The 18,782-nt window shown below is 52.7% G+C and overlaps 1 protein-coding gene across 2 annotated transcripts in view; it reads left to right on the forward strand.

The window, feature by feature from the left end:
• The window catches only part of PSD (pleckstrin and Sec7 domain containing), a 43,638-nt gene that overhangs the window by 479 nt on the left and 24,377 nt on the right, over window positions 1–18,782 (forward strand). Inside the window, exons 2-6 of one of the 2 annotated variants that reach the window (XM_066554652.1) lie at window positions 813–934; window positions 10,096–10,987; window positions 11,067–11,169; window positions 11,786–12,254; window positions 16,861–17,304. In XM_066554652.1, the coding sequence (XP_066410749.1) occupies window positions 10,220–10,987; window positions 11,067–11,169; window positions 11,786–12,254; window positions 16,861–17,304 (1,784 nt within the window). In that variant the 5' untranslated portion in view covers window positions 813–934; window positions 10,096–10,219. Of the gene's footprint in view, window positions 1–812; window positions 935–7,076; window positions 7,158–10,095; window positions 10,988–11,066; window positions 11,170–11,785; window positions 12,255–16,860; window positions 17,305–18,782 lie in introns of those variants that run through there. The other variant, XM_066554653.1, reaches the window with a different exon arrangement.

Genomic DNA, 18,782 nt, shown 5'->3' on the forward strand with positions numbered 1-18,782 from the left:
GGCGGGCACCCGGTCTGCGTTGGTGCGGCACTCGCACACCACATCTCCGTTATCCCAGATAACACCTCCGAGCCGGCACAGATCCTTGGACTCCATCTCTGTCTCGGGACTGAGACCTGCTGACTTGTGCAGCATCGAGCTGCTGATTACTGCGGGCATAGAAACTATAAATAAATCCACCTGGCAAAAGAGTAGGGCCCACAGACAGTAAACAAATCCCAAATCCCTGGTCCCAAGTTTCCTGGAAAGCAATGATCTGTCTGTGCACCCTGCTCTGCTCATTTCCTCGAAACATAGAAGCTGGTTTGTGGAAAGGTCTTCTTTCCTCTGGGGGAAACTACCCACCCTGTCTGCCCCAGGACACATAGCACCTGCTCCTCGAGGATTCCAGTGGCTCTGTGAGTTAGCACAGTGCCACATTTCTCATTTAAAGGACAAGTGATGCAGGGTTTTAAATTTTCTGTTGTAGTTAAGAATGCCCTTGGCCATGTCCTGGGACAGCTCTTTCTTTCCCTGTGGTGATAGCACTCTGTTCTTGGCTTCCCGCTGTGAAATGGAAAAGTGCCACCTGGCAGAGTCCAATGTATGGAATCACTGGGCCTATGGGCAGGAGTGGTAGAAGTTGGACATGAGGCTGGTTGGGGCCACTAAGGTTTATAAGTTCCCCAAGGGCCTGAGAGCTCTTGGCCTGTGAGGGGTTTGGCTGGTTTGTCGGCTACAGCTATTGAGATGTATATGTGAGGTACTAGGAATTATGGATACTTTCCAGCTGTGAAATGTTCATATTGGTCTGGGTTTTTTTTTGTCCACAGGCTGTTTGCAGATGCAGAAAGAGCATCAGAGACTGTTAGTGTATCGTAGAGGTGTGTGCTGAGACACAGCTTTACACCATCAGGATGTTCAGTGAACTCAGCAACCCAGGTCTACACCAATGGTAAGGATCCCAAACCAGTACTGGTTTTGTGCTCATGTCTATCGAGTTTTCCTGCATGCAGAACAGTGGTGAAATGGCTGTACAGCACTGCAGTACAGGGCTTGGGAGGTGTTATCCACTGTAGCTGTGCAGGGAAGGGACAGCTCTAAGCAGACAAGCTTGAAGAACCAGAGATTTGCTCTGTTCTGCTCAATCAAGATTTGCAGCAAGCTTCTGGCTTTCTGTTGGAATATATTCTGCCAAAGTTGGGTCTGCATTTCTCTTGAGAGGCGTCTGTAAGTCTCCTTTTTAAGCTTCAGTTGGATACCCATTTTTAGTTGATTCGTAATACCTCAAACAGGTCTGCCAGAATAGCTTTCTGAGTTGGACCTGGTGAATGTTGGGCTATGACACCTGCAGTTCTTGCAGGACAGCTGGAGGAGTGTATTGCACAGGTACCTTCAGCACGCAGGGGACGCTGTTCAGCCTTCTGGCATTCCTGTTATCCCAGTGGCCACCGATGTCCTGTGGGGGAAAGCAGGGCTACTGTGTCAGGCCACGAGCTGATCCATAGTATTGAACGACCAAGCTGAGCACCAGGGGGAGGAAGCAGATTAGCTCACAACAACTGCTGCTGCTACAGCTTTCGGGTATATTGCATGGAAACATACGGTGCTGACAGCTTGCAGAGCCAGGGCATGGTATCTTTAACCTCATGAACATCCCCTGAAGTGAACAGAGACTTCAGCCAGCTCGACTGCTTCAAGGTGGTGCTGATGCACAGCTATACTTCTGAAGAGTCTTGAGAAGCAGTTTGGTCATCACTTCACCCTTTAGGAAGTGGAGATGAGATTTAGGAAATTGGGCCCTGAAGGAGGTGAAGTTTTGTGGTTAGAAGAGCTAGCCTCAAGCCAGGAACACAAGGGATTTTTTCCCAGAGATGCTCCTGATTTTTTAGCTGTAAGGGGCAAGTCTCCTCCACTTACGCCTTTTGGCTTTTTGCTTGTATTGAAAATTCAGCTATTTCCATGTCAGATGTGTATTCAGATATTGGCTGGGTTTCTGTAAGCCTGCTGGGGTTTCCAGAAGCTAGTGCTGTCCAAGGGTACAACTTATTTTTAGGAGATCAATATGATGCCAAGCCAACATTATCCCAATGTTCTAGGATCTGTCACCCCGTGTGATGGCTTGGCACCTTGCTGGCTAAACATCTTTAGCCTTGCAAAGACTTTGGGGCCATTTTCTTTACAGTTTTCTACTAGTCTTAAGTGGGAGAAGAAACTTGTCAAGATCTTGTCAAGGACACCAGTAACTCTGCAGTATTCACTCCTCTTAGATGTGAGAGCTAGGTGAATGCAGTACCACAAAAATTCAGTAAAGCCCCTCAACACGGTTTGTTTTTTTGGACTCTCATCAGGTTCTTTCAAAGGATCTGGCTCCATCTTTTCTCTGGCTGCAGGATAAGTCTGACAGCCCCCATCACTCTCAGGGTTGGAGTGGACCACAGCTGGACTTCTTGGTTACATGGGAGAAGGTATTGAGCTCATAGGGTTAGCTCTGCTGTCAGTCAGTGCTGAGATTGCACAGTGTAACCAGACGCCATTTCTAAGTTGGTAAAACAAGAACACATGGTGACTTCTGTTCAACTCTTCCCTGTACATGCCACCTTCCTACTTCTTATTCAGAAAATAATTTGACTATACAGTCAGGACTAAAAAAAAAATAAATAAAAATAAGTAAGGCAAGACCAAGTTCTGCAAGTCAAGGTTGAAAGAGGATTATGCATAGGAAGCTCCCAGCTAAACAGAAATACAAGACTGTTTTGCAGCATCCCACTCATGAATCCCCTGCATTCAATTGCTCAGTGTGTCCTTTGAATTTGCCTCCACACATTTTCATGACAGCCATTTTGCTCAGTTTTCTGGCTATATTTGTAATTACTCCTCTATAGCTGACCTTCAAGGCCTTTTACACAATCCTGGATGTGACTGTGTTCTTCCTGTTCTGGGTCAGACTGTGTGCCTTGGGCTTACTGTCTCTTGTCTGCATAAAATACTCTGTATTCATTGCTCTCATTTCCCTTTACACCCTTCCACCTTTCCCCATGTGAATCTTGAGTCTGAAGGTATGGGGAAGGGATCACATCTCATTGCTGCATACATTAGCTGGAGAACAGTCTGAAGATCTGTGCTGCAGCACAAGCCTGTCCTGGGAGGCTACACCGGCGTTCGGGTGATTTGGGCTGTTTCAGACTAAATTTGTCTCTTTGGTGCAGTGACTCACCATGGTGAGGCAGGTCTGGTGAATGACCTGCTGGCACCCAGGAAGCTCTGTCTTCACTGGAGAGCTCACCCTGCCACTCAGAAATCCCTTGCTTTCCTTCAAGACCATCTTTGCCTGAGCATCTTTTTACCAAGAGATACTCCCACACAATTGTTCCCCTAACTGCTGTGTAGGGAGATTATTTATGGCTCAAGCTGTGCTGAGGCCCCACCTCCCACATCCCAGGACAGGTTTTATCATGCTGTCATTTCTGCCTTCATCTTGACAGAGCAATGCTGGTGCAGGAGGAAGCCTGCTCCCTGTGCGGGTGCTGCCTGGGGCTGGGACGGAGTCTGAGACGATTTTTGTAACAGCAGGTGTGCCTGGGGCATTACAGAAATATGTCGTTACAGCTCATTCTGAGGCCCAGCATACAGTGTTTGCTACAGCCTCTCTACAACTCCACTCTTCCAAGCCCCTGTTCCTCCTGCAAGAGGGAGCAGCACAAGACAGGGAGCTGGGACACTGGGTAGGGCACTGGCAGATGGGCAGGCAGCAGCCATCCCTCATGTAGAGTCTGCATGGGCTCTTCTCTCTGGTAAGACATTTTGCAGTCTGTATCCTCTTCTAGAATGTCTTTTGTCCTGAAAAATCCCACCACGGTCCCACATGAGTGTCCCATGCAGGGGAGCTGCCAAGAGGCACAGGACAGTACAGGTTTGCTCTCCCCTGTTCCAGGTCTGGGTGGGAGGGGCTTCAGGAAGGATCTCCAGCACTGTCTTTTTGCCCTGACAAAGCCACAGAACAGCATTTGTACAGGACTATCCAAGGGAGGGTGTTTTCACCATTTATCTTTAACCACAAGTCTAGTGCAATACAGATAAGTGCATCAACCCATTAAAGACTTGGCTTGTGCTGCAATGGCTTTTGTAATATATGACTAGGATGTGGTTGGGTGTTGGCACTGGAGGTAGAAGGCATTAATTAGAGGCATGTAGTTATGGTTAGGCCCTGAGGGAACACATGCAACTTAATTGGTTGCCCTGGAGCCCTCAAAGCGGAGGGGAGTTCAGCTTCCCTTGCTTTCACTGGGACTCATCACCTGTGTGGCTGGAGCTGCTATTTCCACAATGCTTCCAGTCAGTTGGGTTGAGAAGAGCCCATGTGCTGATGGAGTGACTGTCTCCCTTTGCAGGCCTACTCTGTGCCCTGAGGCTACAGTACAGCCCCAGTGATTTTGACAGCTATGAGGCAGAATATGCCCTTACACCCTTTGCAATGCCTTTAGCTCAAAGCACACCAGAGAGGAAATGGCTCTGACAGCTGCCCTAGGCTCAGAGAAGCAGCCCTGGGGTGCAGTGCAGCACCTTTCTAGAGACTGATCCAGGTGCCTTAGGGCAAGCTGAGCATGAGCATCTCCTGGAGCCAGCTGCGGGAAAGGGCTCCTGTCTAACCCCTCTTCACCCAAATTTCATCCAGATCTGTACAGTTGTTTGGACATTATGACATGTCAGGTTGATCTCTTCCAAGGTGGGAGTTCATCGTTGTGCTGCCCTGATGATATCCAGACCTTTCTGCCTTTGGGAGGGAAAACTCTATTGCAGACTTATGAAGATGACGAAGGACAGTGCTGGCAATATTTAGAAAACCCCTGGAAGCTCCCTTTTGCAGGACCTGGGAGCTGAAAGGGATGACATGGAGTTGAGTGGACTCTAATACAGGAAGGACATGGTACCTGCAGGCAAGGACTGGAGGTTCTGAAGTACCCAAGTGATAGTAAAGAGGGTTCCCAGTGCACTGCACTCCTAGCTCTCTAGCTAAGCCCACTGGATTGGAGCTGGGAGTGTGGGGAACATCTTGTCCCCTTCTGTCATCTGCCAGAGGGGTTTTCTGCTCCTCCTGTCCTGCATCAGCTGGGGAGGGATTCACAGCAGGAGGGATCAGGAGAGCCAGGGCTAAATCCTGAAAAATCCTGATCCAGGTGAGGCTTATGTCAGTGCTGGCCAGACCCATGTATGTGGACACATCTTTCATGAGTTTTAGGGCTGTGGGAAGGTGAGTGGGATATGGAGCAGGACACTGCAGGGAGAGCAAGAGCTACAGCATCGGCAGGGAAAACACATCCTCTGGCCAGAAATGTGTTTTCTGTGAATGATCTGGATCTCCAGTCAGGGTGTCAGGAAAAGACCTCTCTTCTGCAGCTCTCAGCAGGGCTGTCTGCAGGTGCTGGGAAGGCACAGACATGCTTTGTCCTGGTATGGACACACTGGGGAATCTCTGAGCTCTTCCACTTGGTTAAATTTGTCACTCTGGCTGTGGCTTAGAGAAAAGCCTTCCCCCTCCCTGCCCTTCTGCCATCAAGAAGCTGCTGAAGGAATCAGGTCGTTGATCCATCAGCAGTGAGGCCCCTAATTAGCCCAGCTTCTTGGAGTCTGCCAGAAAAGCTGGCTGTGTCTAAGGCAGCTGAGTCCCACAGTCCTCAGTGGGGGCGAGAGGCCCCTCACAGGCAGGAGCCTGGAGAGGGAAGGAGAAAATGGCAGCACTTTGATGCATTAAATATGAGGAAAGCCTACCCTGCCTGATGCTTTTTCTCCATGCCTGGGAGGGCAGAAGGAGACACACTTTCTGGGTGGCTGTGGGGGCAGGTGAGCTTGGAATTGGACTTGCTGCCAGCCTGGAAAGCAGCAAGGAGAGGCAGCTCTTCCCAAATTGTCTTGTAGATACGATGCACACATGAAGCCCCAGCTCCCCTGGGCTTCTTGTCTCACACACATTTAATAATGATTGCTGGGCTGGGTAATAAAGTGCTGTTTAATAGCAAATCGATCTGGCAACCTCTGAGGGCACAAAGTGCTGGCTGCCAGTCCAAGTGGCTGCCACAAGCAGACCCAGTGCACTGGCAGCACAGGGTCCTGAAAGCCCTGCCACAGCCCCCCTCACCTTGGTACCCAGCTGTGCCATATGACCTCTGCTCACACATGCCACTGGTGCCAGTGGAGTCCCTGTGCCAAGGCAGGAGACACAGGATAGGTGATTTTCGCCCCTTGTATCTAGAAGTGGTTTCCTGAGATTCGTGCTGCATTTACCATCCCTGGGGTGCCTAGTGACACTGTGATATCAAGTTTCTGGTGGCCTGAGACACCTTGGCACCCCTGGCTGTAGTGTGCTTCAGGTGATGACCTTTGGTGACATAAGTCCCTGCCACAGAACCTGTGCTCTGGGGCAAGGACTCGCTGATGTTGGTTGGTAGCCTGGACCATATAGCAGCTTTTGTCTTCTCATCCTTGTGGTTCTTAAGCCATGGTGGGGCACGGGGGAGCCTGTACCCTTTGGCATAGGGCACAAGGCACAGGCCGTGAATGCTCACGCATGCCACGTGCCAGTGGCAGGCTGTTCATATTGATGTGCACGCTGCTGAACGGAGAAATGGGCACCAGGACACGGGGACGTGAGTGGCGTGGCGTTGGAACAGGCACACCGGCATCCGGGGTCGCGCTGCCCGTGCATGAGACCCGGTTGGCACTGGCACGGGGGTGTGCACACCGGAACCTGAGCGTGTGGAGGATGCTACACGGGTGGGGGACCCGCCGGCCTGCCCCCACACGGGGACAGGCACCCCGGTGTGAATCCGGCCGCTCCTCGTGTGCGGTGCCACCGAGTGGGGCGGGGCCTGGCGCCCGGGGGGAGTTTCCCATTGGCTGCCGTGGCTGTCAGCGGGGCGGAGTGACAGCCCCGGGCCGGGATTAGCGCGGCAGGGAGCGGCGGGTTGCGGCCGGTGGCACCGTGCGGCACCGTATCGTACCGAACTGCACTGTACTGTCTCGTACTGTACCGCGGCGCGCCCGACGGGCCGGGCCGGGCCGAGCCGAGCCGAGCCGAGCCGAGCTGAGCCGAGCCGAGCCGAGCCGCGCCGAGCCGAGCCGTGCCGGCAGCAGCGCGGAGGAGCGGCGCGGAGGATGCGGTGGCGGCGGCGGCACTGCCGGTGAGACGTGGGGAGCGGGGCGGGGCGCGGCGGGGACCGGAGGCCGAAACGGGGCGTCTGGGGAGCGGGGAAAGTTGCAGCAGTTGTTGCAGAGACCGGGGCGTCTCTGCGCCCTCCCGGCGGCGGTGACCGGCGGGCGGCGGCGCGAGGCTGCGGTGGCATCCGAGGGGGGCCGAGACCCGCTCCGGCCCCCGTGTGCCGGTGCGGCGGGAAGGGCGCCAGGCCGATGCCCAGGCATGGGGAGATCGCGGCGGGCAGCTCCGCCAGCCCCCCTGGCCGGGGGTGCTCCCTCTTCATCCGGATGGATGTCACATCCACTCAGGGCTGATCCCGCCAAACGGGAGGTGCCGGGCGAGGGAAGCCGGGCAGGGGGGCCGGGGAGTGAAGAGCATGTTCAGCCTCAGCTCCAAGGTGGGGACACGTCTCCTGCCTGGACAACACAGCTGAAAGAGGTCACCTGTTTGCACCACAGCCTCAGGGCCTCCCGACATCCTGCTTCGGTCACCAGTTCATCCCCTCAAACTGCTCTGTGTCCCTCCGGAGGGCAGACTCATCTCCCAGGGGCCCCAGCCCCCTCAGGTAGCCCGGCAGCCACAGCCTGGTTTCCCCCATCCCCTGCCATGGGTTCCATGTCCAGCAGACAAATACGGCCCATCGTGTGAATTTAACCCCCAGCCCTAAGGCACCTCTTGCCTCTCTCCCATCGCTGTGCCGTTCTTCACCCAATCTCTTCTCATCCTCCCCCAGTTCCTACGCCTTGTCCCCGCACACCCGCGGCGTGGGCGTGTGCTTCCCCCACAGTGTAAGCAGTGCCTGCTGTCTGCTGCCTTCGCTCCGCATCGCCCCATTCCGCCAGGCAAGCGCTTGCATGGGGAGCAGCCGGCCCCTGTTGCACTGGGTACGGCTCAAAACAACGGCCAGGAAGCATCCCTGGACATTCCTTTGGCCCTTAAGAAGGGACAGCCAGGAGGAATAGGTTTCTTGTGAGATGTTTTCTTGAACCAATTTAATCCCCCAATGATGTGCAGCCCCTGGCTATCACATTGCAGCTCCGGAGTTTTTCTCTTTGAATGTGTGCCCAGGGTTGCCCAGGCAGACACCCTGTGAGATTTTCTTTGCAGAACTTCTCCTGCCTTTAGGCAGCAGGACCAGCAACGCTTTCTCCAGCCCACCAGTGCTTTACAGCTCAACCCATTCATCACAGTGATTTAAGGAGCATCCTTTTGATTCACAATTGAAATCAGCAACCAGGAAGCTGTAGCTCATTCATTCTATCATTGGTTTTTCATCTCAGTTGCATTTGTGCTTTTTACCTTTCATTATTAAAGAAAAGCTCACTTCACTGCAGGGTATAGCCATCCAGCTTTGGTGGGTCAAAGGCAGGCATGGCCTTTACTCTAAATTTGATAATTCTGTTTTGATAACCAGGAGGACATTCTGCTTATCCCTTTTATCCTAGAAATAACTCACATATTTTGAGATAGGTTGGTTTTTGTAGATTTGTTATGTTACAGAGAAAACAAACTATTCCTAGAGATAAGATTTTTCCTTGGCATATGTCTTAGTCTGCATTGAGATAAAAAGTAGCATTTCATTTGCAATATATAAACCCCACATCTTTATTATTTAGCAGTTAACTTCAGCAACCTTGAATGTGAACAACAACCATAACAACAACAACCATAACATGAGAAAAATATTGTAAAAATAGTACACAATAAATTAATCAGGAGAATAAAATTTTCAGTGAGTGAATTAGAGATTGCTGTTGCTCAGCAGGACAGATTGTTTCATCAGTGTGATAGTGCAGATAAATGGGTGCCTACCCCACAGGTGTGGTTTGGGTTATTTCATTAATAGTTTTGTCTGTGCATCTCTGGAGCCTAAACACTTGAAAATTCAGCCCTACATTCTTTAGGAATTTAATCCTGTCTGGTTTGATCTCAGAAACAGGGAGAAGAAAATCATGCTTTCCTGTTTGCAGCTGGCATATGGTTTCTCACTTTCAAATGATGAAAGTGAGGGACTCAGTATCTTGGCATCTGTCAGAAGGCACAAGCAGCCAAGGCAGAATCTTCTCTGCACATTAGGAATTCGAAGAAACTCAGGGAAGAATAAGTACAAGTTTTATCTCCACTGGGAGAAAAAAAAATGTCAGCAGTCCTGCCAGTGGGGTTGATGGGGGCTCTGGGTCCCGCCTTTCCCTGCAGCCACCCCCCTGCTGCTGTGGGGTGGCTGGTCTCATGTCTGGGTGTACGGTCTCTGGGCAGAGACAGGCAGGTGAGTGAGCTGTGTGCAGGGCAGGCTTGCTGTGTTCCCCCAGGCTGGGATTGTTTGTTACCACTGCTTTTTAAATTTACTGGTGTTGGCAGCTCTGTCTGCGCCATCAGTTGTGACTGTGACATGTGTTAGTGTGACACAGTTTAAACCCAGGCTGACCTCCAAAGACAGAGGCTCCTTGCCCTTGCTGCTCATATTAAACTCCTTGAGCAAGTATAAATGGAGGATGTCTCAGCGATGCAGTAGATACTTTTTCCCCCCTTACTTTAGTAGGCTGTAGGCTGTGAGTAGTAAATATATTCAGCCTAAAGCAGAATGAATGAAATCCATTTTATAGTGCATTCTGTCACAGTGTCTGGGGTACGGGACTGTGGGGAAAGTGCCTGAGCATCCTGGCACCCTGGGGAGAATGCAAACACTCTGGGTGCCCAGCGGCAAAGCAAAGGGCTGCCAGCATCCCTGCAGTGGTACTGGTGTGATACCCTTGATGAACCTTGCCTGCTTCTTGCAGCAGGAAGGGATTTACTGGGGGCTGTCTCACCTGGTGCATATCTTTCTTCTGCCATGAGGACAGGGCACCTTTGGCCTGTCCTCCCCATGGCCCCAGACTCTTTTCTGTTCTTTCCCTTCCCTAACCAGCCCCTTGCCCTTGTTTCAGAGCTGCCTGACGATGCATCGCCTCTTGTCTCAGACATCTCAGGGGTGCTGGGAACCTGCCTTGCTGTGCCTGTGCCACCCTGCTGGGCTCCGGACTTGACACCTCTGTGCCCTCTTCTGGCAGGATGGCCCAAGCAGGGGCACCTGTCCGCTTCCACCCCGAGGACAGCTGCACTGCCTCCCCCCCGCCCTTTGCCCACAGGGTGAACCGTAGGCCCTGGCTGGCGGGGGGAAGCCCCGAGGCTGGGCGGTGCAGCCCCCCGCCCTGCCTCAGCCCCAGCCTCAATGCCGGCCGCCTCCACCTGCTGCGCAAGGGCCTGGCGCCCGATGCCCGCCGCTGCCCGCTCGGCCTCTACAACAGCACCGGCTCCTTGGCCCGCAGGCCGGCTGAGGCGGCGCCCTTTGGCAGCGGGAGCTGCCCGGGCACGGGCCGACTGACTGCCCCCTGCACCCCACGGTGGGGCCGGCCCAGCCCGGCTGCCACCCCTCTGGGCAGCCGCAGTCCGCCAGCCCCAGAGGGACACAGCTCCGTGGTCACTTTCCGCTTCATTGAGAAGGCCAGTGTGCGGACACTGGGCTGCCCGACAACCCCCCATCTCCGCTGGGAGAATGGCCCCTACAGCCTCAGCCGCAGCCTGGAGCTCGGTGGGGACGTGGGATCCCTCCAGCCCCAGCCCCTGCCTCAGGAGCGGCTCCTGCAGACGCTGAAGCTGGAGGCCTCTGCGTCTGACCCGCTTCTGGCCGGGGGCAGGACTCCAGGGGGGCCACGTCCCTGTGGGAAGGAGTTCTGTGCCCTTGACACCAGCTGCCTCTGCCGATCCCTGACCAATGGGCTGCCAGAGGAGTTCCCCACCTTCGCCAGGAGTCCCCTGAAGCCAGAGCCCCGACATCAGGTAGGTACCGGGGTCTCCCACACTGGGCATGGCTCTGCCCTAGGGATGCATTGTCCACTCATTGCTCTCCTCTCTGCAGGGCAGCGCCGGACTGTATCCCCGGCAGAGCTCTGCCCATGCCCAGCGCATTGCCAAGGCCAAGTGGGAATTCTTCTATGGCTCCTCAGATACCCCAAAGACAGGTAAGAAGTTGCAGGTGAATGCCATTGGGTGGGCTCACCTCTCCTTTTAAGTCTGTATTGTTGGCAGGACAGTGCCCAACAAAGAGCTGAGATTTCCCCCAAGATTGGCCAGCCTATGTCCTCCTGGGGTCAGATGATGTGTGTACCAACCTCCTTGCAAAGTCCTCTGTGGCCATGCAAAAGAGGTGCCAAAGAGCCCCTGTCTCTGGCTGCCTCTGCAGAAGAGCTTTTGGGTTTAGATGGGGTCTCAGTGCTGGCTGGAGATGCACTAGCACTGACAGCCTGTCTCTGCCTCTCACACTCTTTCTCCTTCTGCCACCTCTTCACTGTTTCCCTGCGTCCCTCACCAATCTAGAGTCACTATTCCTGGAGGTGTTCAAGAAACAACTGGAACGGCACTTAGTGCTATGGTTTTGTTGACATGGTGGTGTTTGGTCAAAGGTTGGGTTTGATGATCTTGGAGGTCTTTTCCAAGCTTAATAATTCCACGACATGTGACCACACTCTCCGTGGGGTATGTGTGTGTGTGTGTGTGTGTGTGATGCTGCAGGAGCAGCTCCTCAGAGCTCCCCATTGCAGCTCCCCACAGCTCTGAATGCTTGGGCCTTCCTTGCAGGCTCCTCTGCCCCTGACTCCGCTCCCCTGGCTGAGCTCCCCCAGAAGTCTGTCTCCCCACTGCCAGCCAAGCCACCAGAGCTGGTACCTGAGCACAGCCTGAGCCATGTGGAGGTGGAGATAGAAGTGTCTCCTTTGAGCAGCCAGAAGCCTGGCTCCTGTGAAACTGGGATTATAAGGAGGACAGTGAAGTACTCTGAAACAGACCTGGACACTGTGCCACTGAGGTGCTATCGTGAAACCAACATCGATGATATCCTGGCTGAGAAGGAGGAGGTGGATTCAGCAATTGAGAGCCAGAAGGACAGTGAGAGCAACCCAAGTTTTGTGGGCACGCCAGGCAGGAGGAACAGCACACCAGAGGAGCCACCTGCTCCAGGTACCGGCTGCTCCAAGGACGGGCTGCAAGACAGGGACGTGGATGAGGACGATGAGGTCTTTGAGGTGATGAGGAAGGAAAACAGGGAAAGGTGAGGCTCTGTGTGCAAAGGCAAAAAGCTCCTGTCACCCTCGTTATTGTACCCTGCATGGCAAAACAAGCTCTGCTGAAGTGTCTGTGCCAAAATCCCAGTAGCAACATGCCGGCTGTGTGTGAGGGTGGGATGGGGTCCTGGATCACACCCCAGGGATTGGTGCTGCCCTCACTGCCCTGTGGAAGAGTAAGCCAGCACAGGGGATCCAGCTCTGGGTGCTGTGCCACGGGCCTCACTCACCCGGGGTGAGCCCTGCAGCTCAGGTTGCTCACCTGAGCCAAGGCTTCCTAGCGTGAGTCCTGCCAGGTCAATTACATCCTGCCATGGTGCTGCCAGGTGTTGGGTGACAGTGTCAGGACACCAGATGACAGGTCATATCCTAGAACTACTCTGGGCTGCCAGGTGCTGCTGGGCTGTCCTTCTCCCCACAGATGTGCTTCAGTAGCGGGAGTAGTTCCATTTGCTCAGCCTCATTAAGTGTTTGCCATTTTCAGAAAAGTGCAGGGGATATGTTGGGGTCAAAAAAGCATTTTGTTGCCTTCTGTGTCATTTTTTACATGTGTGGCAAAACACCCTGTGCTGGGAGGCTGATGGAGTGGGTGGCATGAAGATTATCATTCAGCTGCCTATCCATGGACAACAAGTGTGCTCCCAGCTGCTGTCTGCACCATGCCAGACATTGGCAATGAGCACATATGGGAGATGGCATTCTTTGACCACGAGAAGTGATGGGCATCATCAGGTCCAGAGCACTGTGTGACAGCCACCTGAAGGGGAAAGGCCCTGTGCAGGAATGTTCTGACATGTGCATTGTCAAATGAGTCAATTGAGTGAGGTGAGGAGGTTCAGCATCATCAGCAAATGCTCCATAGGAGTAGGGACAGGTCTCATCTGGGAAGCAGAAAACTAGCGTGATGCCTGGAATGCCACGTGGCAGCATGAGCTCACCTAGCTGTGCAGAAGGTAGGTGGGGAGCATTTAGGTGGAAGTAAAGGAAAAGGGAGGTTTTGATGTCAGCAGAAGTTAAAAATAATTAAATATATACATTAATAATACATTAATACAGAAATGCCCCTGCACTGGGAAGGAAAAGAATGAAAGTGCTGAGCTAACAAGGAGGGAAGGTGTGTATCTCAAGGGGAGCTGAACTCCTGTGAGTTTGTCCAGCCCTTGCATCTCTGTTGGAGGGGACAAATACATGCCAGCGACTCTGTCCTCAAAAATTTGGGTTCTAGAGAAAAGCTGAAAATAAGCCATTTGTAATGTGGGGGTTTTTTTCCAAATGGATGTTTGAGTGAGGTGTAAAGTTATTGCAAGTTCTTCAGTTTGCTGTAACAGTTTTTTTGCAGTGTTATTTTGTTTCCAAATATCTTTGAGGCCACTGTGAGTTTTATGAGCTGTAAGCCTAGATCAGTTTTTTTGTCCTCTGAGACACCCTACTGTAGCTCCCCAGCCAGTGCTGAAAGCTTGGATGTGTCCTTAAACAACCACTGTTTCTCCTAAAAGATTGTGCTGCCAGTATAGTTACCAATGTGTGTATGGGAGTGTCATGTTCATTTGGCACAGCTTCTTTGTAGACCAATTGTTTTTTCCCCTACAGTCCCCTGAATGTTCCCCTGCTAAGTGCAGACCCTGTAGACAGTGTCTTGAAAATCACAAGGCTCAAACTGGAAGCTTGTTCAGTCCCTGCAACACAGCCCTGGGTTTTTGCTTACACACTGTTTTGAGCTCTGCAGCTGCAGTCCTTATCCCTGTTTACCAGTCACCAGTATTGATGTTTTCTTCTTCAAGCTTTCTGCTTTGCCTGCTCACAGGAGGGGTGAAGTTGGGGGGATGAAGAAGCCACCCTGGCTTCCTGGACCTGGCACAATTCTGCTGCTGCAGGAGCTGCCGAACCCCACGCCTGTCCTGGTTGCTGGGAAGGACCAGCCTTACAAAACCACTGAAGTGCTTTTTGATGCTGATTTTCAGCTTTTAGACATGTACATCCCTTTGAAAATCTAGCTTGGTACTACCCTTTGGCTTGGTACTACCCTTTGGCTTGGTACTACTTTGTTGTGCTTCATGTTCTGGCCAAAGTTCAGAATCTTCTTTTGTGATTTAACCTCTCAAAGTAAGAGAGCATGCTAACAGCAAAAAAAAAAAAAAAAAAAAAAAAAATCTACTCCAAACAACATATGAAAAGTGAAAAGTGATAGAAGAAATGTTGTCTTCTTCCAGCAAATCTGCTTCCTGAATATATTCAGAGTTATGTCTACTGACTCTAATGACTAGCCTAAGCCTTTACTGTCTTTGTTCCTATTAGTCCAAGAGAGCTGAGACCTGTCAGTGAAAGCAGGCTCAATTCCCTTCCTCCCTGAGCATCAGCAGACATGCTGGCTAAGCTATAGGAAGAGCCTGCTTTGGCCCTCAGCATGGGTGCCTTGGGCTGATAAGAGAGAAGAGGCTTTGCTAGGGAATGCTCTCCTCCCCTGAGGGCTGATGGGAGGCAGTGATGCCTTTTCTCCCTGCAAGCCTTGCCTAGAAAAGCCCTTAGATATGCTGCTTGGGAAGCCTTTCCAGAGCCTCTGTGCTTGCTGCTTGTTGGCAAGAAAATAGCCACAGGGCAAGCCTGGTTGGGGATTAGAAAAATGGTTATGGTCTCAATTTCATCAAATGCTTAAGCATGTGCTTAACCTGCATCAAGCCTCTGATGTGTTGTCTGAGAGCCCAGAGTGGTCACAGAGGCACAGCTCGGGGTGATGCTCCTGGATGGAGCACCAGGCTCAGGCTGCAGAGGGGATGCTCAGGGTGATGCTGGCAGGGCCTGTCAATGAGCAGGGGAGGTGCCTGCAGCTCTTGTGGGTGAGCAGGGGACAGCATGATGGCGTGAGGTGGCAGGGGAATGTGGACAGTCAGGGGAGACTGCAGTGCCTGTGGTCAGTGCCTGTGCCTAAGCATGGGACAGAGCAAGGACACTGAGCCCGAAGAGCAGGCTACTGCCATGCTGGAGGAGTAGTGCAAAGGAGCCTGGGGGGACTGCAAGGAGCTGCTGTGGCTTGGTGGCAATATGCTTGATCACAAAAGTCAGCCCACCTACCTCTCCTGGAAACAAGATACTTTCCAATCTGCTGGTATTGTCCTCCCTGGCACAGTTTTCGCCCTGCTCATGCTGTTTAACAGCATTAGCTTGGTTTAGTCGCATGGGGCTGGGCAGGAAGGATGGAGAATGCACATTTGCATCTGTAAAGCACATCTGCAGATATTAAAGAGGTCTCTTCTGCCTTGTCCTCACCAAAAACCACTTCAGAAGTGGCTGCTCCTGGGGCTCCTACAGGAATTATAAGTGTCACATGGTGCTGCACAGCCAGGGAAACACTGGTGGATGGGTAAGATCAGGCTGCACCCTGCCTTTCTTACCTGAGTCTGGCTTCACTGCACTCCCCTTGAAGCCAGCTGGCACTCTGAGGGAGTCAAGCTGCCAGCTCTTGGTCTACTGAAGTAATTGGGGTGAGATTTTTGAGTGGCATGTGAAGGCTAATGAATGGAAATAATTTGGTGTGTGTGTTACAGCAACGCATCTTCTGATCCCTCTGTAGGAAGCTGTTTTTTCATAACAAATGTTATGACAGGCTGGAGCAGTTCCTCTCCTTTAATCAGACGAGAGAGTGGCATAAGAAGTGCTTTTCTGCTGCTTTAATAAAATGATAGCAGCTTATGAATAAAGTAGGCTTTTAGGGCTGTGTTTGTGCCTGTACTGCTGAAGCACTAATGTTCCCTGGGTTGGAAACATCCGTGTTGTCACGGGCTTAGGCAGGTGGGCAGGCTGTACTTCACCTCATTTACAGGGCAAAACACTCAGGGCTCCAGGGTTTAGAAACTTCTGTGTTAGGCTGGACCTAGATCAGCACTGGAGACAGGCTGGACCTTTCTGTGGGGCTGATCCCTGACAAGATGATGAGCTAGGACCAATCATGGCCTCCAGGGCATGGGTGACCTCAGATCCCCAACCCCAGAGATGGGTGTGAGGCTCCCTGTGTGCTGCTGGGGAAACCTGGAGCTCACTGGGACTCAACATCACCTTGTGGAAGCAGCCAGCAGACCTTGCAGGTGAGTGTTGGTCATGCTCTGAGCACAGTACTCGGTAACCACAGTGCAGTGTTCATGGAGGAAGGTGTCATGCTGTCCTGAGCAGCTTCAGGAGGAGCCTTCTTGGTAATAAAAGGTTCATGAAAGCTCATGAAAAATTCAGCCACTTCCAGATTTGGTTGGAAATGGAGCTGAACCACATCCTGCTTCTAGTACTTGAGCCCTTTATTGGATCTTAGCTCAAGTCAAGTGATTGGGAGCAGTAGCCATCTCATAAGCTTCTTATGAGGATGAGCCATGAAAGGAACAAAAGTCTGTGGTGCATTAAAGGAGAAGCATATGTCTGGAGGGAGGCCAGCCCAGTCCTGCTTCCCATGGTGTCTTGGGCAGGCAAGGAATTTGCTTGGTGGTCTACAGATGTCCAGAAGAGATTTCTACCCTTCTCAGTTTCCTTCTGAAGCAGTGTGTGGGCTTTTGTTTTGGGGTTTTGATCCCTTGCTCTTCAATGATCAGTTCTCACTTTCTTTCCCTCTAGGATCATGGACCGAGACACACAGGGTATGCTCAAGTCTCCGGTACCCTTCCTTCTAGGGCACAGCCTCTCCAAGGATGGCATGGACTCTTTCAGCAAACATTTTGAGACCATCATGGAGTCCCATCGAGCCAAGGGCACATCTTACACCAGCCTGGACTCCATTGACATCCTTTCTTCCCCAGCCCGTACCCATGGGACCTTTTTCACTTTTGACCTCCCAACCCTCACCCCAGAAATACAGGGAAAAATCCGAGACAGCGCCAAGGTGATCGAGGAGAGCTTTGCTCCTCTGGCTCACTTAGAGCCAGACTCTGGGACCAGTTCAGCCACAGATGCCCCCTGGACAGAGAGGGAGGAGGAACAGGGGAGACGAAGGAAGGGCACTCGGCACAGCCCTTGCCACTCAGAAGACAGCTTTGGCACTCCCTTGGCCTCCAACACGAGGTGAGTGACCAAAGTTGCTTGCTGTCCAGCTGGGCCATTAAGGCTTGATGTGGAATCTGATGCTGTGAGGTCTGGTTTGCAGCCAGAGCCTAACTCATGTTGCTGGGGAAGGGTCAGGACTGCATGTGCTAGAGTTTCTAGGCAGTGGCTGATCAGGCCAGTGATCACCATGGTATTGTGGTAGGTGTGTTGATGGGAGCACAACTCCTTTTTCCATCTTTACCAGCTTTGTAGGTACTGGAGGACTGTGAGATTTTCTTCAGCCAATCAAGCAGGGAATGCCAGAACTTCAATCCTGTGGGTTTAGGCCTGCATGTGCTGCTCTGTGGCTGTCCTCCTTGTGGCCCCACAAGCTTTGCTGCTCACTGTTGCAATAGTTGGGATTGGGATCCGGGTTGGAGACAGCCTGTGATTGGGATCCTTGCAGCCTGTGACTTCCCACCTCCCTCAGTGGCAGGAATGGCCAATCAGTGATGCCCTGCATTGCTGGGGAGATGTGGTGTCCCCCACAGCCAGTGGCCTTGGGTCATACAGCCTTGTTGCTTATGCCAAGGCTCTGGTGTACCTCAGCACATAATAGTTGAGACCATGCTTTTATCTTGACCTTGTATGTGGGAAGTATGTCTAAGTGCAGACCTACAAAGGCCTCCCCTGGGATGCCTGCACCTACTCCAGAAGGCTTAGTTGAAAGGGATGGAGCAGAGACTGAACCCCCTCCCTGCCCTGCCCACAGTGGGACACCCAACAGTGACATCTCCAGCACAGGTTCTGTGAGTAGTTTATCACCTGATTTGGGCAGGAGGTGAAAGTGTGCAGGTCCCTTGCTCTCACCGGGCAGAGGTGCAGTTAAAGCAGGTTGTCCCTGTGGCTATGACAGATCTCTGCAGAGCATGTGTGGAGGCAGAGCTCCCCAGGGCTAGGGAGCCCTTTGGACCCAGGGAAGCCAGCCAGGGATGGATGCAGTGCTGGCAGGATGGTGGGGCAGAAGCTTGGGCAGCCTGGGAGATTACAGGGACATTACTTCAGTAGCAACAGCCAGAGTTCTGCAGCTGCAGGTCCAAATTGCAGGACTTGGCCATCTGCTGGTGCAAGCAGGTGTCCAGAGGGTCACTTGGCTTGCCCAGTCCTGTACAGGTAGGCACTGTGGGCTGTGGGGCGTCAGCCCCGGCGGAATGTAAATGGGCAACCTGCATCTCTCCGGGGTTGCAAGACCCCTGAAATCCAGCTGCCCAGCTTCCCTGCAATCCCACTCTTCTGGAGCCAGCCTTGGCCTCGAGCACAGTCGTGCCAGTCCCTGAGGTTTGTCCGCGGAGGGAAGAGACGTGACTCACCCCCCGAGCGAGGCAGGTTCTGCTGGGAGCTCATCGGGGCTTGCCTGCGGTGGGACAGAGAAGGGTAGGCGGGCGAGGCAACATCAAAGGTGAGGCTGCAAACCGAGGTGAAAATGGCCAGACAGCGGGGCGAGGGCAGCACGCCGG

Source organism: Molothrus aeneus, chromosome 8 (assembly GCF_037042795.1).
Source record: "Molothrus aeneus isolate 106 chromosome 8, BPBGC_Maene_1.0, whole genome shotgun sequence".
In the NCBI taxonomy this organism is placed as follows: domain Eukaryota; kingdom Metazoa; phylum Chordata; class Aves; order Passeriformes; family Icteridae; genus Molothrus; species Molothrus aeneus.